We start from the raw sequence: 24,778 nt of genomic DNA, 5'->3' as shown, positions 1-24,778 counted from the left end.
AGGTTGAGCGTGTAGGGTCCGCAGCCTCACGCAGAGTCCTAAGAGTCTCCACTATAAAGTCCCAACTTCCCTGGGCAGCTCTCGCCAGGGGGAGACGCGGAGCCCCCAAGGCCAGGCGCTCACAGAGCTGAAAGGGAAAAGGGTTATCGGATTGTCCAAACGCCCAAGACTGGACTCCAGGGATGGAGCAGGAGTTTAGACCTGAGAAAAAGCATTTTTTTTTTTTTTTTTAAAGATGCTGCTGACCCTCTTTCAGTAAGTGTGAGGAGGTGGACTTGGGTCCCTTGAGCACTAGGTCTATGGAGAAAGAGATAAGCAGGGCCTTGGGGGAAGGCAAAAATAAGAAAAAAGGAATTGTGCCAACTCCTTCATTGTGGACCTTGGGGCCAAACTCCCACGGGCCACTGGCGGTTCTTAGTTGTTGATCACACATCCCCCCCACACCCCCCACGCACCCATTCCGATTCGGTGTGTGGGAGGGGTGGAAAGAAAGAGGAGCTGGGGCAATTAGAGCTGGTTATCTCGCTAGTTCTTCTATCAGAACAGAAATCTGAATGAATTGTTATGGAAAGGGGATGTTGCATTCTGGGGCAAGTTTCATTTTGCAGTTTGGCTAACAATTATGTATATGTGTGTGCATGAATGTGTGTGTGTGTGTGTGTGCGCGCGCGCGCTTGGGAGTGTGCCTTTTAACCGTCACATTTCTCCTTTCATAAGTCGACCATTTTTTAGGTTGATGTTTTCTGCCTTGAAATAGGAAAAGCTCAGAATACGTTTCAATTTACCCGCAAGAGGGTATTTTTTGCAATGTTTATTGTCCAAGGACCCCCAAATTTCTAAATGAGACTTGTATGGAAGGATGGAAATTTGGTTTTCCCATACATAAAAGAAAACATCTGGGTAAAACAAAGACTTCAGATAAAGTTATTTTGTTAAGACAATGAAATGACACAGTCAGGTTATAAGGATACAAATCCGCCTTTTTAAAGTTATAATTTAGATGTCTGCTGCTCGGAATACTGTTTTGCCTGCTAAATATGTTTAAAATATAACTTTCCTGAACTATTCTCTTAAACTTAAATGGTACAGAATTGATATTGAGCAAGAGCATTTTAAATGTAAAGATTTTTTGTTTCTTCTCCTTTTGATAAGAGGATAAAATGAAGTTTAATTTGAGATGTTTTGTCCTCAGATATTTTGGCTATTCAGGTTTTCTCACTGTCATCCTATTAAATTACTTGAAAAAAAATTGCTTTGTTTACTGTTAGTCATACTGACTATTAATTACCCAGTGTACTTTTACGCCATAAATAAAACCATCGAGAATGAGTAGCTATATTAAATGGTGTATTTTCGTTCATATTAATGGAATTAACTTAAAACTTGACCTTTCCCTGCTCTCACATAAGTTTTTAAATGAAATAGTGAATGAAAACTAGGGTCCACTCAATATAGAAGTTTTTTTCTCTCTGCTGAAAAAAAAAAGGTATAGATACTTGGGTCATCCAGAGTTTGACAACAGTTTTTATTGTTTTCATCTGAATGTTGGAAAACAACCTCTCTTTACCTTGCATTCCGGGTAATTGCCTGAGAGCAGTAGACTGCACTGTTACTGCATAATCAAATACATCTGTAATAAAAAAAATAATATAAAGAAGTCTCAGTTTCAAAAGTGGTGACAGCGATTTGGCCATCATATTTAGAGCGATGTATGAAAGACATTTTAGTGCTGTTGAGTAGATAACAGGTACATTTTAAAACAAACAAACACAACATACAGAACTTCAATGTTGAAAAGTTTGGCATTTAAATCAATATGATAGCTACTGAACCCATATTTTATGCCTGTGACACTGAGCTATAGTGATTGGTAATGAATTCATTAGTTGGTATGTTTTGAGAAATTAATTTGAGATAGGGTTTCACTATGATAGGGACAATGTCTTGTATTAAGACATAAGTAGATTAGAATTACTCATCTGACCTTGTTTTGAGATTTCATAAAAAGACTTAATTCATTTTTACTGACTTGAATTGCATTATACTGATGTAAAATACTACACCAACTCATACAGTTTAAAAATATGTAAACTAGTTTATTAGTGTTGTATTTTTAACAAGATCTGGTCTATAGTTTTGAGATACTCAGTTCCCCCAGGTGTCAAGGAAATAGAAATAGATATTTTTAACATTTTTTTTTCAGGTGTAACTCAGTGACAGCTTAAAATAGTTAAGGTACACTATTAGAGGATCCCAGATCCTAGATGATCCTAGTGACAAACAAGCAATTTGCAAATTCAGTTCATTGGTTGATGGTCAAATAGTAATAGTGGCGAAAACATGTTAACCCAGCATCCAGAAGCACCACAAGAGTCTGTCAGTATTTCCACTCTGAAGCCTGGTGTTCAGGATGCACAACCCAGTTGCTTTAAATAGCTTCAAGCTGAAACACTGTGCAGAAATTTTAAGTCCAGATGTACATTTTAAAACTAAAAGTAGTGCAAGTCTGTTGTGCTGTTTTAAGTTATAAAACAGTGAGTTAATACACACACACACACACACACACACACACACACACACACTCACACACACTCTCACACACCAGTATCATGTGTTTTTCTGGCAATGTTAAAAAAGAAACCCCACTTTTAAATATGTATTAAACTTACTGAGGATATATGTATAAATATATATATATATATACACCTTAGTGACACAATTTTTAAGTGATTGACTACTAACCAAGGGGTAAGCAGTTAGAATCCACAATAATTTTGCTGGAGACAGCTGTGCCAGTTTGCTTCTCTGATGTCTTGCAGACTTAGACACCCTATGGGTTTTTATACTCTGTTGAATAAGGTATCAGTGAGTTGAAATATGTCTGAAGGAAATGGCTTTGGACTTTCCAAAAAATTATTCAACTTGATAAAATCTTATTAAACTAATATGAATTGTTATGTCAAATGATGAAAATGATAAAAAGTTATGCAAATGATAATAGATTTCATGTTTTACAAAGGCAAATTTTTATGTTACACTTCTAATAAAAAATTTAAGATTGAGTAGGGATAACTGACAAATATGTTTACATGGGAAATATTTAACATTTTTAATACAAAATATGTATTTGAAGACAACTAGAATATATATTGCTCAGTTTACCCCCTAGGAATTGGTATTTGTATTCTTTAAAAATTCTACTGTGAGATTATCTAAATCAGCTCCATAATTGGAATAAACTATCAAAATTTACTTCTTTGATACACATTTTGAACTTCATAAAAAATACATTTTATTCCCCCCGCGTGTATTTTTATTAAATTTTCCTAAACTTGGGGTAAAAGTTTAAAAATTACATGTACTATTTGTTGAAATTTTAAAAAAAGAACATTTATGAGTTGAAAATTATTTTAAAATCATTACTATAGAATAGAATATTTGCCTTTTTTGCAATCACGATCTCACCTTTCTAGTGAATACGAGGATTTGGTTTGATTCTGTCTTTAAAAGTAATTATATTTCAATTATACTCTAAGTACAAAGTGCCCAATGACATTGGCCTGCAAGAGTTATTGATTAGTTAAGACTAGCATTCTGTCCATGGCAATGCCATAGACATTTTAACTTCTGTATTCTAAGACTACAGAACATTTTAAGGGTCTAAGTTAATTCTCCATTGCTTCTCTTTTACAGTACTTCCCAGTTACACTCATAAGGAGTCTCATACAAAATTTCAATAGAGCTTCTAGAGTTAAAGATCCTTTTAGTTTATTTTATACAAGCTGTCGTGTGGTCCAGATACTGGTTATAGTGAGTTGTACTGAGTTAAGCACCTTCTTTCTCTATTCTTAGGTGTCAGGACAGGAAATGATTTCCCATTCACCTGATGTGTCTTGAATTTGTAGATTTAATATTTTAAGAACACCTAGAAATTTAATTGTTCGGTTTCATCACATATTACTCTATAGAATAATATAGTATTTTTTTACTAGGTGATACAAATTTCAGTTTTAATTCATGCTTATTCCTAATAGTTAAACAGGTTCCCCTCCTCCCCTCCACCTTAACTATTGTTTTCTAAATTGTAAAACTTTCCCCCCACCTCTCCCCCCATTGATTTCTTGGGTTTGGTGCAGATGAAATGTGAAAAATTTGTTGGTTTTTTTTTTTAACTTTTTAGATAAACACAGTTGAGGATATTCAAGGGAAACATTTTTAGCCTCAGAGATTTTTTTAAAAAATTAATCTTCAAACATATAATTATACTTTAGAATTACATAAAGGAAAATGCAGTACAACTGTGTCCCTTTTTATTTTCTTCAGGAAAATATTGAGCAGTCTCACTTGACAGAGTAAATAGAAGGGGAAAATCTTATATACTTAGCAATTAAAATAAAGTTCAGCCATAACAGAAGAGACAACATGGTGTTAGTTAGCAGTTTTTTTAAAAAGGCCATCTTTTAAGCTTCATGGAAGGCTCATACAATTTGTGATTGTCTACTTCTTTTGTTATTAAATGTAATACGTAAAACATACCAGTATTTAATATAGCCATTATTATACTGCTTAAGCAAAATAAAATGAATTTATGTATTTTACTCTTAGGGACTCTTTCCTTTCATATTTTCCCATATTGAACCAATTTTCCTTTTCTTCGAACTGAAAAATATCCATTATGTTAAAAATATGCAGTAAAATAATAATAATGTCCCAGAGCTCTTGAAAACTTTTATAATAGGACGAATTTCTTTGTTTTTTTTCTGAATTCTAGCCATACTCGAGTGAAACCCAGCAATCATCCTGGATCTGTCTAGCACCACCAGAGAACATCTCAGGACATGAAGTGAACAATTACATGTCAAACTGAAACCTTTGGCAGGGATTAAAAATAAAATTCCATGCTTAAAATGAGTGAAAGCGCAGGCAATACATAATAAAGCATGACCAGGAGAACACTAAATAAAGGGGGAAGATACAGAGAGGTAAAAATAAAGGAAAAAGAGTCTGTGTTTAATATACAGCCAACTTTGAGCTGAATAAACACTATTTGGCTTCCTGGTCTTAAAAAGTACACCATTCCATTTATACTCTTCCATTATGAAGTATCTTATACATTTTAAAGATTTTTTAAAGTAGTATTATTTCTAATATATGTTGTAAAACTTGTTTCTAGAGAGGAAGTTTCTTATACAAGTTCATAGTAGATACCTAATAGAAGCAAAGAAGTGGTAAAAAAAGAGAATAAAAAAGTAGGCCCTTAAATTTTTTTCATTTATTGTCTTTTAAAAGGCGCAAATTTTCTTCTGCTTTCGTTGTTATGCTTATTGGTTACTTATTCAGTTTGACACAGAACGCCACACAGCAGGTGTTAGAATACAATATGCAGAGTGTACAAAATGCCAAAGTTTCAAATGAATACTGGCAAGCATAGTTATTTTGGCATTTCCAAATGTTCACATTTTTTGTAAATATGCAATTGAAATACTGTCCTAAAAGGCACATTGCTTCCATTAGGAATACCCATACCCCATTGCCATCAAATCAAAGTCTGGCTCAGGGTGACTCTGTAGAACAGAAGAGAATTATGCCGTAGGGTTTCCAAGGCTGTACATCTTTGTGGAAGCTTATGGCCCCATCTTTCTCCTCTGAAAGGGCTGATGGGTTTGAACTGCTTGTCCATTTGATTAGCATTTGAGCACTTAGTAATTGCAACACGTGGGCTTCTTATCTGGAGTGTATCATTACTAATATTTAGTTCTCATTTGAGGTATTAATTAGTTCAAGTATTCAGGGTTGTTGGACTCTTGGGAGGAAGGCATGTTCTCAAGGGTTTATCTTTGATCTAGGAGACTTCTTGGATTGGAAAGAATAATTATACTACAGAAAAAGGATAGTTGGCATGATTCTTTCAACTGGAAAATTATCAGAAAAGTAATTTGAAGCCAGGACGCATTGTTATAGGAGATGCTAATTTAAACATAGCTAGTTTCTTCAGAGTTCTGGCTGGTAGACCCTAACTGCTGGGTGTGGTCTTTATGGATCTCTTCTATTTATTTATTTAGAAAGTATTTCTCAAGAACTTTGGGCTAGGCACTCTTCTGGGAGCGAGGGACATATCAGTGAGCAAGACAGATGAAGACCCTTCCCTTCATAGGAAATCGTTGTCTCTACATTGTTATTGTTGCTGTGTGCTACGAAGTTGGAATCTACACACAGCTGCCCCTCCAGCAGTTTTTCAGAGGCAGTAAATCTCCAGGAAGCAAAATTGCTCATCCATCTCCCAAGAAGCCACTGGTGGATTAGAAAGGCATACCTTTGGGATTGCAGTGAAGCTTCTTACCACTAGGGCACCGGAGTCTCTCATCTGAACTCCTAGAAGTGAGTGCCTGGTCGGTCTAGCTGATAGTGTGTCGGAAGGTGTTTACGTTGTTATGTGCTGTGGAGTCAGAACCAACTCACAGCTGACGTGCTTTGGGTTTTCAGAGGCTGTAAAATGCACGGAAGGAGATTGGCTTATCTTTCTCTTGCGAAGCAACTGATGAATCAAAATTGCACACCTTGAATTGGCCACACAGTTCCTTAACTTTGAGGGCAAAAGAGCTCCCTAAAAAGTGTATGTAGATCATGAATATATGTACACTGAGATGAGGATACTGTAGAAGATGAGTGCTAGACTAATTCAAGGAATGCGTTATGATGTCTAGCTAAATGACAGAGTGCCAGAGGAAGGGATGAACTCACAAAACAGCCCAAAAGGAAAACAAAAGTGAAGAATTAACAAGCTTCTTGTTTGTTTGGTTGTTCTCCTGGCTACCGCAGAGGATTTAGTTGAGGGTACTGTTTAAGGTAGGTTGGTTTTATGGATGAGGGAAGCTCAGCCCTAAAATAAAACTATATAGTTGTATGTCATCAGTCAAATTAATTCTGACTCTGAGTGACCAGATGACAGAGCATTGCCCAATAGGGTTTTCTGCTGTGGAAGTAGAACATCCCTGGGCTGATGGTAGGTTTTAACTACACACCTTTCAGTTAGCAGCTGAGTGCATAACCATTGCATTACCAGGTTTCCTTAAAGTATTATGATCTTAGTATTGTTTTTTATTACACTGTAAAAAATTGCTTTAATGAGAGTATGTACAACATTTATTGGGAGCAGGGGATTAATGTTTAGGTTTACGTTTCTGAAAGTCTTGTCAGAGGAAGGAGCAGCTCTATTGAGGCAAGAAGGCTAGGTGGGTGTTTGCCATCCCCACAAGCAAACACAGGTGATGTCACAAAGCTGTGGGATATTCCAGCCGGCACCATTGCTTAGTTATTGTGAGAGCAGAGCATCTCTGAGGTGGAAGAGTTGGAAACAATCTGAATATATGTGAGCCTGGAAATGCATTGAGAGACAAAGTTGTTTTTAAGGGCCTTGGTAATGAATAGAAAATGGTAGGCTTCTATATGACAGTAAGGAGTTCAGGTGGCCCAGTGGCAAGAAGCTGCAGTGCAATCCTGAAGGCACACGGTTCGAGGCCTCCAGCTGCTCTGCGAGAGAAGGATGGGCAGTTTCCTCCCCTGCGATTAACAGCCTCTGAAAACCCGCAGGAGGGTCCGCTATGGGTCAGTTCTGACTTGATGGTACAGAACAACAGCCACAAAGATGACAGTGAAGGATCTTTGCCAACATTCCTTTTTTTGGGCACAAGTTGGCTACTGCTCTGAGTCCTGGTGACTCTCCATTAGGTTTCCAAGGCTGGAAATTGTAACAGGAGGAGATTGCCCTTCTTTGTTCTACAGAAATCTGGTGGGTTAGGGCCACAGCAGACACTTAGCCTTGGGGTTAGTAGTGCAACATGTTTTAGAGTAGGACACCAGAGTCCCTTGGGTTAAAATTGTAGTCCATATCTTTAGGATGATAATAAGAGCTTATTTCCCCTCAAGGATAAATTAATTGTACTCGTTACTTGATTGAATTAATCTGCTTCAGACTATTATATTAAAAAGGTAAAAAGATTGTGGGATAGCTAGATGTACAGTTACATACTTTCTATCAATATCACTCATTGATTATTTTCAGCTTGGTAGAGATATATCCTTACTCTGCCCCTAGACTTTAACCTTCTTGATAGCTTTGGATATTCCACTGGTCCTACTGCTGAGTAATTTGTAGTAAGATTACAGCTGAATATCGAGCTGAAAGTGTAGACAGATGCTAGTTCCACACACCACACTGTGTCTGGAGCTCCATGTTGTCAGGGACTTGACCAAGTCTCCTTACAAGTCTCCTTCCATACAACTGACCAGACTTTCTATCCTTTGGCCTGGATTTGGAGGAGACCACACTTCAGGGCTCTCCAGGCTGCAGATACACAATGCCTTAATACGTAGGATGCAATCTGCAGTTTTCCTTCTGTGGTCTGATTCCTATGGAAAACTCAACATGGGGATTTAATAAAAATGTACATGCATTCTATGAAGAATCTAACAACAAATGAAGGAAACATTCACCTGCTTTTGAAATGGGTGGACCCTAAAATGTTGGCCTGTTTGAAGTGGCATCATAGCCTATAAACAGATGCTTCATTTCTGACTGCCATTACTGGACTGGAACACTGAGTCCTGATAAGATACATTTTCATTGAGAATGTATTCTCAATTTATAAGCCTTTCTGATGTGCCATGTTTCTGATTGCTGCTGTGATTCCTGTCTTATGTAGGTGGTAGCCCTCGGAGAGGTACCAGATGGGACTGTGGTTACTGTCATGGCGGGTAATGATGAAAATTATTCTGCTGAGCTCCGAAATGCCTCTGCTGTCATGAAAAACCAAGTAGCAAGGTTCAACGATCTGAGATTTGTGGGCCGAAGTGGACGAGGTAGGTCTCTGATTTTAATATTGACAACAGTGTAAACAAATTTGGATCCTCTGATGAGATGTAGATTCGTTTATATACAAATCAGCATATTCTTTTTGGAGTAGAATTAGGAAAGATTTTATTTAAATATGCACAGATGAAAGTTGAATGTTTTTAAAAGTATTTAAGGTTTCCCCCCCACATGTTTTATGATGTTGAATATTAAAACAGGGTTTTAGAAAATCTAGTTTCTAATTTCATTAGATATGTTTGAATGAGGTAGAAGAAAAAGAGAAGTTGTGAGGAATATGTTATGAAATAACATAACTTGAATGGGAAAAATTATGAATGCTTTGGACCATGTTCCTGATAATATTAATTTATGTGAAGTTGTTGCAGGAACAATTAGCATGATGATCTTAATGGGCTCTTGTGTGTTGGGAAGTATGAGGATGACACAGGGTAGAACAGGGTTCAGATCTTTTATTCGTAGGATTGCTGAGTCATACTGAACTCAGCGACACCTAACAAAAACAACAACAACAACAACAACAATAACAACAACAACATTGCCTCCATATGTTAAGTTTACTCTCACAATAACAATTACTAAAATATCTTTTATGGACATTTTTAATGTGAATAAGTAGATAATATATTTCTTATGTTAGAAAGATTATTAGAGTTGCCTAGACAGATGAATGGTAGAACTCTTAAATATTTCTGCATGGTTAAGGTTTCTACCATCTGAAACCATGTTCAGATATTAGGAACACTTAAAAGGATCATAAAATAGAAAATAACCCCTTTTAGAGTTTCTCCAGGTGTTTTATCCATGGGATTAAGTTTTTTAAAAGTCTCTAAGGAAATAAATATTTTCATTTTTATCTACTTAATCTACAGAAGAAATATTAGTAATCATATATCTAATAGAAATATATTAACTTACTTACTGAATCTGTTGCTTCCATTTTAACTTATTCTCTAATTGGTGCCTTTGAATTGTGATATTGGAGAAGAGCACTGAATATCCCATGGACTGCTGAAAGAACAAACAGATATGTCTTGGGGAAAATGAAGCAAGAGTGCTTCTTGGAGGCAAAGATGGTGAAGCTTCATCTCACAGACTTGGGCATGTTTCTAGGAGAGGCAATTCTTTGCAAAGGGCCATCATGCTAGGAAAAGTGGAGGGTCAGTGAAGGAGAGGACGACCCTCAATGAGGTAGACTGACAAGGTGACAACAGCAATGGGCTCACACGTGTCAGAGATGATGAGGACAGTACAGAGTAGAACAAGGTTCAGACTCATTGCTTATTGGGTTGCTATGAGTCATATTAGACTTGATGACACCCATCAATGACAGCAAGTAAAAGATCCCAGGTTTCACAATGGTTAAGCACTTGACAGCTAGCCCCAAGTTTGGTAGTTTGAACCCACCAACTACTCCAAGTAAGAAAGAGCTAGCAGCCAGATTCTATAAAGATTACAACTTTGAAAGCCGTATGGGGCAATTCTGCTCTGTCTTATAGGATCTCTCAATATGTCAGAAGTGATGGCAATAAGTTCGGTGGGTTTGTTTTTTCCCCCCTTAAGAGAAAGACTATTGTAGGACTGAAGTGAAATACCTAAAAATATATAATTATGAGACATAATTATAAAATCCTATGGAATCACTACAACTCCCAGGTTTGCTTAGGAAATGAAAAACACTAGTTTTTAAAACAGGTCCAAATAATTGTTCTTGAGTTTGTATCAGATGTCAAATTATTACCATTGTAAAAAACTGATAAGGGGAATTCAAGCAAGCCTGTTTCCGATGAGTAGTTTTAGTTTACTTTCTAGGAACAGGGCCAAGAAGTTGTTCTTTTTAGCTTAAAAAAAATGCATGCTAATGAGCTACTGTCACTGAAAAGTGGTTTGAAATAAAATGAGGCCCAGAGCCTTTGATAGAATGAAAACTAAGGAGATAGCACAGAAATTAGATGCACTTTGCTTTCAGGAAAAGAAAAAAAACAAAAAACAAAAATCCCCAACATATCCTATCTTATTATTGATTAATTGGGCTTTAGATATGTGTGTACATTAATTATATTTTCCCCCTCAGTAATTGGTGGGGGTCTACAGTACACTTGAAAGTTTTTCTTCTTTTTAGTGTCACTGAAGAAGAAAATTTAAACATAATGATTTACCTGTTGATCTGAATTCCAGCTATCCTCTTAATTACTATGATTTTATTTTTTTACTAGAATAATGACTGTTATTTTACTTTTGATTTGAGCAATATTTCAAGGATCAGGTACTTTTTTACTTTACAGATTCCAGCTAGTGTTTTCATTTATCTTGCTTTTATATTATATAGATGTTGCATACATTTTCTCTGATCAATCTGAGTAGAAGCTATGGCAAAGTGATAGTGTACTTTGTAAACCCTCAACATATTTATTTAAGAAACTTCAAAGAGAAACAAAGGGTGTGCACTGTTTTACTATATTGGCTTTCTGAGTTTTGGCTGGTTTCCCAAATAGCAATTTTTATATTTAAAAAAAAAAAAAAGACAGACTTAACTGCTTGCAGACTTTTCACGCATGGAAGATGAAGAAAGCTTCTTTTGATGAAGTGTAATTATGTCCAAACAGAGCTGACCCCCTCCCCCTATATTTCTTATGATCTTAACTGAAGAAAGTAGGATTTTTCCTTTGAAGCAGCTGGGACTTGGTGGAGGATCTGAAATGCTACAGTCTGCTGCCAGAGGCAGGATGGAGAAATTGGTCCAGACTTGTCTTCGAGACCTGAGTGGGGGTGGGGGCTAGAGAGAGGGTGGAGAGAGAAAGAAAAAATTGATTTATCACTAATGATAGACTTTTCTATTACTAATATAACCTTGCGTGAAAGGGAATGATAATGATATCAAGTTGAAATGAAGAGGAAAAAGGGACTGAGAACATTGATAAGAGATACCACCTGGGCGGGGCGGGGGGAGGGGGAGAGAAGGGGTCAGTATTTCAGTGGCAGGAAACTCTTTAACCTGCTTGTGTACCTGACCTGTTTTATAACAGATTCTTTCCAGCTTCCTCTTTGATTTTCACACTTCTACATTTCTCTTACATTATTAAGTCTGGATCAACATGCTGCTGCCATCATATTGCTTTCAGCTCTGGGTTTTTTTTCCCCTTTGTATTTTCAGTAGCATTTTAAAAAAAATGCCAAGTTCCACAAATGTTATGATTTTTTTCTTTTGATGGTAAAACTATATAAGCCCTTAGAAATAAAAAAAAATAGTCATATATGTAAAGGAGTCACATCCTCCTCACTTTGACTTTATGAGTTGTTTGATGAGTGAGCACAACTTGAAATGCTTTGGAACAAAAGGAGAGCATCAATGAAAATTGCATTAAGAGTAACTTAGGGTTTTTAATTGTCTTCTTTTTTCTTTATATTTTAAACAGAAATATTTAAAATTACTTGGCCTTTAGTTCTCTTGGTATGCTTGCTTTCTTTTGACATATATACTACTTCTCCCCCTTACAGAGCAGAACATAAAGCAATTCAACAGTTTATACATAAGTGATTTAGTGACATTAATTACATTATTTATATTGTGGAAATATTCTCACTCTCTTTTTGTGAACTTTCTCCTTCATTAATATAAACTCACTTCCCTCTAAGATTTCTAGTTTAATCTTTTGAGTTGCTCTTGTCAATTTGTTAAAAGAGTGTAATGCTCAAGGCAGACTTTTTTTACTAATTAAGTGAAACTGTTACTGTTTAGTTTTAAGAAGACTTCAGGAGATTTTTGTTTGCTTGTTGAAGATTTAAAAATTATTTCAGAACAATATATTTTAGAAGCTTATTCATTTTATGGCTGCAGAATGTCTATAGTCCATGACAATTAAAAATTCTGTTCTGTATGTTCCCTCTTTTGATCATGATCTATGCATGCTACTTTTAATTTACAGTCAGTCAGTTTAGGATATAATTCTTGTTTACCCCTCTGTCTCTTCCTAGAAACTCCTTAGAACAAGTTGGAATGACTACTAATGACAGTTCCCTATATCTAGATTAGAAAGTATATGACTTGCAAACATTCCATAAAATGAATTCCTAAGCAAAGCCATATATAATGCTGTTATCTATTGAGTGCTAGTTCCCCAAGTGAGAACATTCATTTTTAAGATTTAGAGACTATTATTATCATTTATGGATATTGATTTAAAAATTGAGAGTTGAAAAACGTCATTTTTTTTTTGTTTGACTTTTTTTGCTTGACAAAGCCATGGACACTCAAAGAGACATTTGAATTAGGAAATTCATTGTGATCATAAAGTAGAACCAATTACCCAGTTGTCTGATAGTCTCTGAGTGTTCCTCCAATATTACATTCATGTGTTTTTTCTAAAAGGGGGGGAAGGAGGGGAAGGAACATTTTGATTTTTTTAAAATATTGTTTAAAAATATCTTGATCATTAGGATTTTCTTTTTATAATACTTAATATTTAAATACTTGTTTCCTCCTCTTAAAAACCCCCCTCTTTACAAAGTATTTATAGAAAAACTGGTTCTGCAGTGAATATTTGGATGCTTTCTATTTGAAAGATCAACTTGTAATTATTTGCTCTTTGTTCCTACATCAAGTATCTCCTTGAGCTTAGAAGAAGCACAGATGACTTTTGAACATTCTAGTTAAATTATAAAGGGTTAAAATGAAAATATCTCCAGAGTAAGTTTAGATAAATTTATAGTCAAGCTTCAGAAGTTATTTAGAAATTCTAAAGATACTGGGACTCAGATCATTACTGTTGTTGCTATGTACTGTTAAGTTGGAATCTGCCAGTGTTAACCCTCCAGTGGGTTTTTAAAGGTCGTAAATTGCACAGGAGACAGCCTGTCTTTCTCCTTCAGAGCAGGTGGGGGATTTGAACTACCTGACTTGGGGGTGGCAGTACAACTCCTGATCCACTAGGCCACCAGAGCTCGCACAAAGTCACTTAGAAGTCCAAGTCCACTCACCATCCCCTACCAAGGATATTGCTAAAGGAACAGTGGATGTTCATTGGAAGGAGTCTTGCCTTCCATGCAGGAGACCTAGGTTCAATTCCTAGGTAATGCATCTCAAGCACCTCCTCCCACTGGAAGCTGTAGTCTTAGGGGGAGGCTAAACAGGTTTTAGTGGAGCTTCCAGACTAAGACAGACTAGAAAGACAGACCTGGAGATCTGTGCCCACGAAACCTCATGTTCTCCACCAGAGTTCAGTTGCTTAAACCAATCCAATATGTAATAGATGAAATATGATCCTTTAAAGATAAGATGTTTTAATGATCCTGCCCTATATATTACTGCTATACATCTAGAAATAAATCAACTACTAATTAAAAATAAAAGTCTAGGTTTAGATCCTGATTTTATCCTTGTTATTAAAGTGACCTTGAGTAAACGGCTAAGCCTTTCTGGGCTTGTTTCCTCATTTATAAAATTGGTCATGGTGGTGGAGTGGGGGGAAGAACGTGGGAAATTATAAACTCACAGAGGAGGAGTAAATGAGATTTGCCTAAGAAGTAGTTTTCACAGAATAGATTTCTAATCAGTAGAAACCATCTCTACTCCATCCCCCTTTTTTACTTCTGTCTTTTCCTACCCTCGTGTTTTTTTTTGGGGTTGTTGTTGTTGTTGGGGTGTGTGATGTGTGTGTGTTAAAGTTCTGTGGCCATGGGAAAGTATAGCCAACGAGACTTAAAACTATATATACTCAGTAACAAATGATGTGTGTCTTAAACAGATTTTAGGAACTTCCATGGTCTAGGTTGAAAAGAAAACTCACTCACTAGACTTGACAGCCAAAGACCTGTTCTACATTAAGCCTTGTATATAACCTGTTCCATATTAAGCTTTGAAAAGATTGCATTAAACTTTGTATTGCTACATACTGTCTAAGATTTGTGTTTTGATTTAATACCCTCGGCTTTCAGTAAGGGGTGGGGGGGAATATGTCTGATCAGAAAACATAGCAAAACAGAATGAGCTTTCTAAAAGGTCTCTTAGAAGAGCAGACCAAATGAGTGCTCTGGCCCGAGATTGCTGAATGTTTTATTGAGTCACTGTTTCACGCCCACCTTTTCCTGTCTTGTAACAGTTTGCAGTTTTGACTATCTGACATGACTAACCCTTGCAAATCTAACTGATTGCAACTGTCAGTGAGTCTGTGTAGCAGTCTGCTATCTTCTGGGGAAAGCAAGCACCCCAATCTGCTATTCAACTTTCCCCTGTCTTTCTCCCCCCTCCCATATTCATCGCCTGTAGATCATTAGTTTGCAGTATCAGTGCTATGACTCCAGAGAAGCTCACCCTTCTGTTAGCAGTGAAAATTCACATTTATATTGGGAGATGCCGTGTATGTTTAGCCAGAAATAAGTCCCTGTCAGGGAGTGCTTTCAAGATTTACCGGCAGGGATGTATGTCAGACGAGGGGTGAGCGGGGAGGAGAAAAACTTTGTTCCAGTAATGATGAAATCATCATCATACCACAGGCACATTAAGGCCAGGACAGGAGACACTGGCTCCTGTTAAAATGATTCCCATAAGAACTTTCCTCTTTCATCTTCTCATTGTAGTGCAGTTAAGCAAATGAAATGCTAAAGCCATGTGAAGTAAATAACATAATCAACAGTGATTTACTATTGTTCCCTCATGGGGTCGTGACCTAATCCTAAATAAAGGCTTCTAAAATTGTGGTTGGATGTGTTCCTGATGTGGGATAACACTGAAAGGCGGGGCTTCGAACCGGTTCATTCAGTTCAGCTCACTGCTGAGAATTTGCCTTTTCACCCCGCATATACAGAACCAAAACCTACATTTTAACAAGATTCCCAGGGTATTATTATTAATTTTTTTTTCCTGTCCTCACTCTCCTCCTACATTTTGAGTTTTATTCTTGGGCATTTGCTGCCCTGTGATCCTGCGTGGTTGGTGGGTTAAGGTCTGAGCATCTTCCTGGTGCTGGAGTTTACCTTATAGATCTGTTGTTTGACAGTAAATTGTACCACAGGGAGAAATTCAGTCTCAGGCTCAAAGGACACGTAAGGGTTGTAATCTCAGCAGTCCCACCATCTCCTTCTGACCAGTAAGACTGGCCGTTACTGCAGTCTTTAGTTCTGTCCTTGCTTTCTCACGTCCTTATATAGGACCCCTCTAGTGGGATCCCTTTCCAGTGGTGAGCAGTAGCCAGGCACCATCTAGTTCATCTGGTTTCAGGATCATGTGTCCTGGGAGGTGCACAGGCTGCGTTCTGTGGATGAACTGCTTTGTTCATCTGTCTTAGCTGGACTTCTTTCTTCTTTGTTCTAAAACAGCAGATACCAGTGATTCTTGTGTGTACTTGAGAATTACCTGGGACTCCAGAAGACTCATCTGGGGAATCTTGTTAAAATATTGATTCTGATTCTGTCTGTATGGAATCCTCACCTGGGGATGAATCTGGGAGACTTTAGAGAATCTGTTTAGAGTATAGATACTAATTCAGTTTGTTTAGGGTGCAATTGCAAATTATTGACAGGGCAGTGCACCTACCTTTGAGTTTAATAATTATCTAAACAGATTCCCAAAGTTTCCAATTAGAATAAGGAGTTCTGTGTCTATTTCATATGCTGTTATGTAATCACCAATACTAACACTATATGTGTAATAGACAATGCAGTGTTCTTTCATATTCACAATGGATTTCCCCCATTTTACATTTACAGGCAAGAGTTTCACCTTGACCATAACCGTCTTCACAAATCCTCCCCAAGTAGCCACCTATCACAGAGCTATTAAAGTAACCGTGGATGGACCTCGGGAACCCAGAAGTAAGTCTTTGCCTTCTTACTGTAAATGCCAATAGAATTTGCGGAGTCAGTGTTACTGCCATAGAAGTAATTGTTTTGCCAAGTTTGCTATTTACATATAACTGTGGTGAGAGCCTCATAATAGGAAAGAAAATTCCAGGCAGTCCCAGTTAATAAACAAGATGTGCTCTTAAGTGTGTGTTTAAGTTACATTTGTAGGTAAGTTGGAACAGGTGCATAAAGGTCTTACTTAGCCTTAATTAAGTACAAGAAAAGGCTCAAAGTCTTTACAGCGATTTAAAAGTGGCACATGCACCTACACTGGTGACTGAAGAATTTGTTGCAAGGAGGGTTAGGTTGAGGCATTTCAAACTAATGGTAAATTTACATAACATTAAAGAGCAAGTATGTGTTGAACTTTCTCTGTAATTTTGACCTTTACCACAAGCTTGCTAAGGCCGCCATAACTTTGGGAAACCAGTGGATGGTGATTCAGTCACTCTTAACTCTTTAGAAGAAATTCTGCTCATCAACTATTCACAGTAGGGCTGAAGAGGCCCATGAGAGCTGAGGAGGAAAACAATAAACGTAAAAATCTTGAGCTTAGTCAAAAAGCATTTGCCTGTGTTTCCCATGGCCTAAGAATGTGTTTTAACTCTTTAACTCGCCCACTCAGTTCCCTTTATAAAGAAAGAGCACACTGCTTAATTACAAAGAATTTATTTGCAAATGATAACTTGCTTGATTGTTACAACACTGTTGTTTGGTCATGTTCCAGTAATTGTTATAGATCGTTTCTTTTAACAGATACAAGCAAACCGGGCTTGGTTGGCTTGTCTGTCTGGCCATCCAGGAAGTTTAAATTGCAGTCAGTTTAAAGTAGTGCACACCATCCTTTAGACTCAATGTGCATGTTCCTCTTCAATCTAAACTAAAAGTTTTGTTCCTAACCCTTGGCCCTTCATCCCAGAAAAAAAAAAATAGGACTAACCTCACCATAATAGCATTTAGATATCTTTAGAGCCTAAAGATTATTCAGTATATAAACCACATTTTAAAAATTGTGCCAATGGCTTTTTTGAAAGATTTTTTTTTTGAAGAAGCAAGCTTGGGTCTCTAGCCATTTTATAAATAGAAATATTTTCAGAATAAAAGTAAATTTGACTAGAAAAAAAACGATACCAATGGAAGTGTCACCTAGAATTCTGTCCTTTGATGAGTATACCTTGGAGTCCTGTCCGTTATATTAAAGGAATTTGGTTTGTAGTGGAAGTAGAACCAGCTGACGCATTTGTCATAGAACAGCAGGCTTGTCTAGGCAGTGAGAGTGGCATGATTTTTCTTCCTTGAAACTGAGAGACCAGGTCTGATACAACTTTGTTTCGGCTTAAGTAGCATCATTGCTCTTAGCAGTGGGAGCATATGGACGCTCCTGGTCCTCCGGCTGCTGCGTCTTTTCACAAAGACGACACTGCTTTGGTGAACTGGGGAGGCTTCCTGTCTCAAGAGCAAGCCTTTGAGGTTTTTTTTTTTTGTTTTCTCCTCCTTTTATGTGGATGGCATTCTTCCAGGTTCATTGCTGGGTTATTCATCTGTCTGTTGTATGTGGAGATGTCCTGTTAGGTGGCTGTTACAGCACCCGTCTGTGGGAGCCCCTGGGCTCCAGTTCTCAGGGAGAATGGCTGTGCAGTGCAGGCCAGCAGAAGTCAGCAGGCTCATTTTTCAGAACAGGGATGATGTTTTTTGAGGGAAGGCATCTTCTAATGTTTTATCTTTAATTCTTGAGTTCCTGAAAAGCAGGGACATTCATTTTAGTAGTACTTACAGCATAGTATTAACTGTAGTGTTTAACACCACAAAATACTTATCTCTTAAAGGTGTTTCCTGCTTTTCTCAGTTCTTGGAAAAACCATTATGGTGGTGGTGGGGTGTGTACATGCATGTGTATGCTCAAGAGTTGATGCTTGAAAATTAATGTGTGGGAAAAGAAAGAGAAGGGTGGTGTTGCTCCATCTCAATAGATGTGACAGAATGAGGAGGCCAGGAAGCTTTGGGAAAATTGCTTCTGTTTCACATGAAAGTAGGGGGAAAGTTTGTGGCAGGGTTTTTGATTAGGTGTGTGCTTGTAGTTAAATGAGCAAGCGTTTAGGTATGTTATGGTTCTGTACCATCAAGTCGGAAATGAATCCTATACCTGACCTTCTAGTGGGTTTTCCAAGGCTGTAAACGGCACAGGAGAAGATTGTCCATCTTTTTCTTGCAGTTGATGGATTCGACCTACATGCCTTTGCGTTCATTGACAGCCCATCTCCTTACCAGTAGGCCATTAGAGCTCCTCCCACTCTTTAGGCTTAGGAAAACTTTTTCTATAAAGTATCTGAAAGTAAATAGTCTAGGCTCGGCAGGCCGTACAGCCTCTGCCTCAATGACTCTGCAAAAGCACTCATAGACAATACATAAACAAATGATCTTGACTCTGTTCCAACAAAATCTTATTTACAAAGGCAGATGGCAGCTCAGATTTAGTCTGCAAACCTTAGTTTGTTAACCCTTGCACTAGAATTCAAAGTGACTTGTTTTGCTGAACTTTAACAGAGAAAAACTTTAATAAAAGGCTTTCCCCCTCTACCCCTAAGGGCAGAAAAAGAAGATTAGTGCAATTGTTTCAGTCCCCTTTACTTCAAATTGTAATTTCTTAAATGGTGGTTATTTGTCATAGAAATAGTAGAATTCTGTTTATTGTTGTAGAGAGCTCTCATGACCTCCTCTATAGGGAGCCTGCTGCAAACCCAAAGGTGGTGCTTTCTCCCCGCCACTTCTCAGGAGGAAGATGGACAATCTCCCTCACGTGATTCACGGCCTTGGAACCTTGCTAGAGAGTCAGCTGTGTAGTGGTTCTGACTGTATAGCAATGGATGAACGAATAAGTTTATTACTGCAGTTACTTGAAGGAGTTGAAGATTTGTGTACTATCCAGTCCTGTAAGTGGAATTTCATTCTTTCCTTCAAAGGTCTACTTCCATACTGGAAAAGCTGCATGGATCAGCTGTTTGAACAAGGACAAGTCCAGGGCTTAACTGGTTGGTTTTAATTTAGCATTCCTGTGGTGGTTCAGAGTGCGGGCTTTGGTGTCAGGCTGCCCAGGTTGAAATCTCAGCTCCACCAGGTGATTGCTGTGCACTGCTAGATGAGTTACATAACTTCTCTTGATCTAAATATCCTCATGTGTTAAAGCAGGAGTAATAATAGTGTTTTTCTTACCAGTTGCTACAAGGCAGTTAAATAATGTAAGTAAAAATGTGTAGTGACTGACATGTACTGAAGTGCTCACTAAGTGTTGGTTGTTACTAGTAATAAAAGTTTTTCCAGTGTCAACAACTTGTTGTGGAGCTTTGCTTGATATTATGCTTGTAGATGGTATCTCTGGTGGCCTAATGGTAAGGAGTTGCACTGCCAAACCCAAAGGCAGGAGGTTCAAATCCACCAGCAGCTCAGAGAGAGAAAGATGTCTCGTGTGATTTTACAGCATTTGAAAACCTGCTGGAGGGTCAGCTGTGAGTTGGTTCTGACCCAGTGGCACATAACAGTAACAAGCTTCCAGAAAAAGATACTAAGTCTTTTCCTCTTGTGTTGTTCTCCCCTTAGATAATTTTACGAATTTTTACTTATTAATAAATTACACTAATCACTTTTATAAAATTGTGCCTAGAGTAGGTATTCCTGCTTACTGGGGACAGATCTGCAGCATCGATGATAATGACACTTAATAGGAGGATATCCATGGGAGGATGCTGTGGCATTAGTGCCCTGCTCTGAGGACCGGCCTGTGAACGCATCTGCCATGACTTGCTTTTCACTCAAATATCTGAAAGGTTTTCATCCTTCTATGTTTTCTGTCTCTGGCAGCTGAACCAGTGCTGTCACATCACAAACAACTTCTTTTCTTAATATACACATCTGGCGCTGGCAGTTGGACTCACTTCATAAGAGCACATGATCATCACTCATTACAAGATTAAAAAGTACCCCATGGCATCATTGATGTTTTTTAACTTTGATCTTTTGCAGTTGTGATTCATCTCAGTTATAAAACTTCCCTTTAAAGGAACATAGCCGATGACTTATTAGGACCTTCATCTTAAGTAGTGTAAACATGAAAACGGTGCACATCTTTACAAAAATGCCATTTATTTTCTTTGCCAGCTTATCATTTTAAGACGTGACATCATACTTAAGATCCCAAATTTGTATGCCTTGTGTTTAGGCAAGGCATTTTGACCTTCTGTTGGCAAATTAGCTCTTCAGAGCGACTGCCGTATGTTCACCAGCAGGAGAAGTCAGTGCTCCCGACGCTGCAGCAACAGTAACGCTTAGCTCTTCTAACCATGAGCTTCTATTAGGATCTTTTATTCCATGTATGCACTTGGTTCCAATGCTTGTGCAATGCAAAGAATTTCTATGGAAGGTGAAAAGCTGGTTAGTGAGGTCATATGTTTGAGTCATGTTTCTGATTTAAGGAGGAGAGTAATAGAAAATGGTACCATCAGCTGTGAAAGAGAGAGAGAGAGAGAGAGAGAGAGAGAAAAGGTCACCTTACTCACACTGCACTGCAGTCCCGAAGGCATATGGTTTGGATCCACCAGCTAGCTGCTCCATGGGAGAAGGACAGGCAGTCTCCTCCAGGGCGAGTTACTGCCTCTGAAAACCTGCTGGAGGGTCAGCTATGGGTCATTTCTGACTCGATGGCAAACAGCAGCAGTCACCACAAACTGAAATCATTACCACTGAGTTGATTTCGGCTTATGATGACCCTGTAGCATTGAGGAGGATGGCCTGTGGAATTTCCACGGCTGAGATATGTAATGTGAAACAGATTGCTACATCTTTCTCCTCTCCAGTGGCTGGTGAGTTCAAACCACTGACCTTTCGATTATAGCCAGGTTTACCACTGAACTACCAGGCTTCTAAAGTCACCTTCTATGTAGTCAGATTTCTTTTCATTATCTTACTGCTTTTTTCAGTTGTGTTTTTTTTTTTTTTCTCAGTAGCAGGACTCACCACAACAAAATGGCTTGTAACAAGAACCTAATTATTATCTCTTGAGTCTGTGGGTTGCCTGGGGTTCATCTGGATGGGGTTTCTGCTGATGTTGCTTGTGGTCTGTCATGTGCTGCATCAGGTGGCAGTTGGTACTGGGGCATCCAAGATGGCTTCATTCATAGGTCTGTGGCTTGAATGGGGATAGTTAGTTGCCAGTGGGACCGCTGGGCCTTTCTCTCTCCACGTAGTTTTGGGGCTTCTCCTTTTCCACATGACCTCATCATGCGGTCCTTGAAGGGTAGCTTAACTTCTTATACCACAACTCCGTGCTCCTGAAACACCAGCGTGGTAGCAATCAGATCTGCCAAATTAAGGTTTCGGCTCAGGACTGTGGTTGTTAGCAGCTGTCAGATTGGCCCCGAGCTCATGCCAACCTCATGTACATTGTGATCCATAGACTATCCAGTGACTTATTATTTGGAAGTGAATTTCAATACCTGTCTTAATCTGGAAGCTCTACAGAATCCTGCTCAGTGTCATAACAATAATGCCAAGTCTTCACAGTTAGTTACGTGGTGGCTGTGTATGAGGACCCTTAACTGGGAATTGAACTTGGGTCTCTTGAATGGAAAGCGAAAATTCTACCATGAGACCACGACCCCCCTAGGCAAAGAACTAGCATATGTTACTTCATATTTTCTTGGTTAAACAAGCCACAGGGGCAGCCTGAACTGAAGGAATCACACAAAGATGCGAATAATGGAGGAAGTGGTTCATTGAGACCACCAGCATTGTTAATTCCCACAGCTGCTTAGACAGTAAATGTCATTGTTGCAACAGAACAAATAATTTCATCAAGGTACTATTTTCTGAACTGTCTCTTAGCTTTTCGCTCTGCAAAGTTTAAAGTAATACTGTTGTTGTTATATGGTGTTGGGCTGATCACAACTCATAGTGACTCTATAAACAACATATTTAAATGGGTGCATTATCCTGCCCTATCAGAGAAAGAGAAGAAGGCCCGCTAGCAAGATGGAATGACACGGTGATGGTCAGAGTGACTTTGAATATGGCAGAAGTTTTTACTACCTGACTTGAAGTTCGATTTAGTAGTAGCTTCAGGGAACTCTGGCGGCCTTGTGGTAAGAAGCTGCACTGCAATCCTGAAGGCACGCAGGTCAAATCCAGTAGCTGCTCTCTGAGAGAAGGATGGACAGTCTCCTCCCATGTGGTTAACTGCCTCTGTGAACCTCCTGGAGGGTCAGCTGTGGGTCAGTTCTGACTTGGAGGTGCATAGCAAAAACAACAACATTGTGATTGAATAAATATACTAAACAAGTGGCAAGGAATTGTGCTGCCAACACAAAAGTATGCAATTTGAATCCACTCTGCTGGAGAAAGGCAGACAGTCTCCTCTTGTGTGATTTACTGCCTCTGAAAACCCACTGGAGGGTTAACTGGGGATTGGTTCTGACTTGACAGCACACAACAACAACAACAACAACAAACACTACCTGGTGGAATCCTGTTGTTGGTTAAATGCTCAGTTGCTAACTGAAAGGTCAGTGGTTCGAACCCATGAGGCATTATATGGGAGAAAGATGTGGCTGTTTGGGTCCATAAAGATATTTACAGCTTTGGAAACTATGAGTTGGAGTCAACTCAATGGTGAGATTGTTGAGTTGGTTGTTGGGTTTGTTTGTTTTTTGTTTTGTTTTGTTTTAACTTACTGAGATTCCTTGACGGGTGTAATTAGATAAGCTGAGAAGTTGATCATTTGAACCTGTTCAGAGATGTCTTGTAAGACCTACCTCAGCACCTGCTTCTGAAAGGTCATAGCTTTGCAAGCCCTGTAGGGCAGCTCTACTGTGTATGTGTGGGGTCACCATGAGTCAGGATTGTCTGGACAGTAGCAAACAGCAGCAACAACAGCAGAAATGAACTTGGGGAGTCCCTGGATGATGGGAATTTATCTGGTAACAGAAAGGTTGTAGTTAGTGATGCTTTGAAGAATCTACTTCTGAAAAAAAGGCACACATTGAAAAACCTGTGGAGTACATTTCTATTCTCACATACATAAGGTCGGCTTGTAACTAAGGGTCTATTTATTAATGGGGTATCATATACCTTAAGGGTTCCCCATGGTGGACAGTGTTTGGTGGAGCTCCCAGTTTTAAGATAGGTTTGGAAGCAGGAGTGGCATCCACTTCCTAAACCACATGCGTCTGGAAACTCTATGAACTTGGAGAAATGACGATTCAGAAAGGCTTCAGGTCTTTTGTTCATAGGGTTGCTATGAGTCGTACTCGACTGGACAGTAGTCAACAACAACAACATGCTTGATATTAGTAAATCAATACTGTCTCAAGTCAGATTAATATGTGTACAAAAGAATATTAGCTGTTTGAGCAGCAACAATAACAACAAAACAGACGATTCTTACCTGGCAACATGGAAAATCTGTAGCAGCAATATCTTGTGAATCCTCAAATGGACAGGCCAGAAAGTTTTATACTTTATGTTATCTGGTTCAGAAAATTCTCACTTGCCAGTGTGCTTGCCAGCCTGGTACCTGACACATGTGAATGGGTTTCTAAGGGGTTTGTGTATTGTGCCTCAAGGAAATAAACCATAATTACTCTTAAGGCAAAAACAAAACCTTCATCTGTGGCTCTCTTGCCGTGGTCACCGCTGACCAGCCCCTGCCTCCCATAAAGATTTAGTAGGAGAAAGGACAGCTCTGCCTTTTTCTTTCTCAGTGATGTAACAACCCCCTTTCCCTCAGGATTAGAGCACCTGGCTGCAAGATTTCTTGTTTGGCTCTGTTCATGACTTCAGGAAGGGGCTGGGGCATAGGTGAGTGAGAGGTTATTTGGGAGTGTAGGGAAATGTTTATGTTCCCAGGGCTGCTTAACACCCTGATCCACCCACCCTGCTTGGTAGGCTTCCATCCTGCAGCCAGACTCTTCCTGCTTGCTCATTCTCACCTGTGCTCAGTTCATCAGGTTTAGAAATCGCCTGAGAACATTTTGTTTCTCCATATTCTTGAAGCCCTTCCAGTTGTTATCTTTTTTACTTTTA

At 38.5% G+C, this 24,778-nt stretch overlaps 1 protein-coding gene across 4 annotated transcripts in view; it reads left to right on the top strand.

Moving 5' to 3' along the window:
- The window catches only part of RUNX2 (runt-related transcription factor 2), a 277,102-nt gene that overhangs the window by 117,276 nt on the left and 135,048 nt on the right, over window positions 1–24,778 (top strand). For all 4 annotated transcript variants that reach the window (XM_006881936.1, XM_006881935.1, XM_006881937.1 and 1 more), the window contains 2 exons: window positions 8,703–8,859; window positions 16,574–16,678. In XM_006881936.1, the coding sequence (XP_006881998.1) occupies window positions 8,703–8,859; window positions 16,574–16,678 (262 nt within the window). The remainder of the gene's footprint in view (window positions 1–8,702; window positions 8,860–16,573; window positions 16,679–24,778) is intronic.

This window comes from Elephantulus edwardii, unplaced genomic scaffold (genome assembly GCF_000299155.1).
Source record: "Elephantulus edwardii isolate Elephantulus edwardi_28Jun2011 unplaced genomic scaffold, EleEdw1.0 scaffold00017, whole genome shotgun sequence".
Classification (NCBI taxonomy): domain Eukaryota; kingdom Metazoa; phylum Chordata; class Mammalia; order Macroscelidea; family Macroscelididae; genus Elephantulus; species Elephantulus edwardii.
The sequence above is the reverse complement of the archived record's forward strand: the minus strand, read 5'-3'. Positions and strand labels throughout refer to the sequence as shown.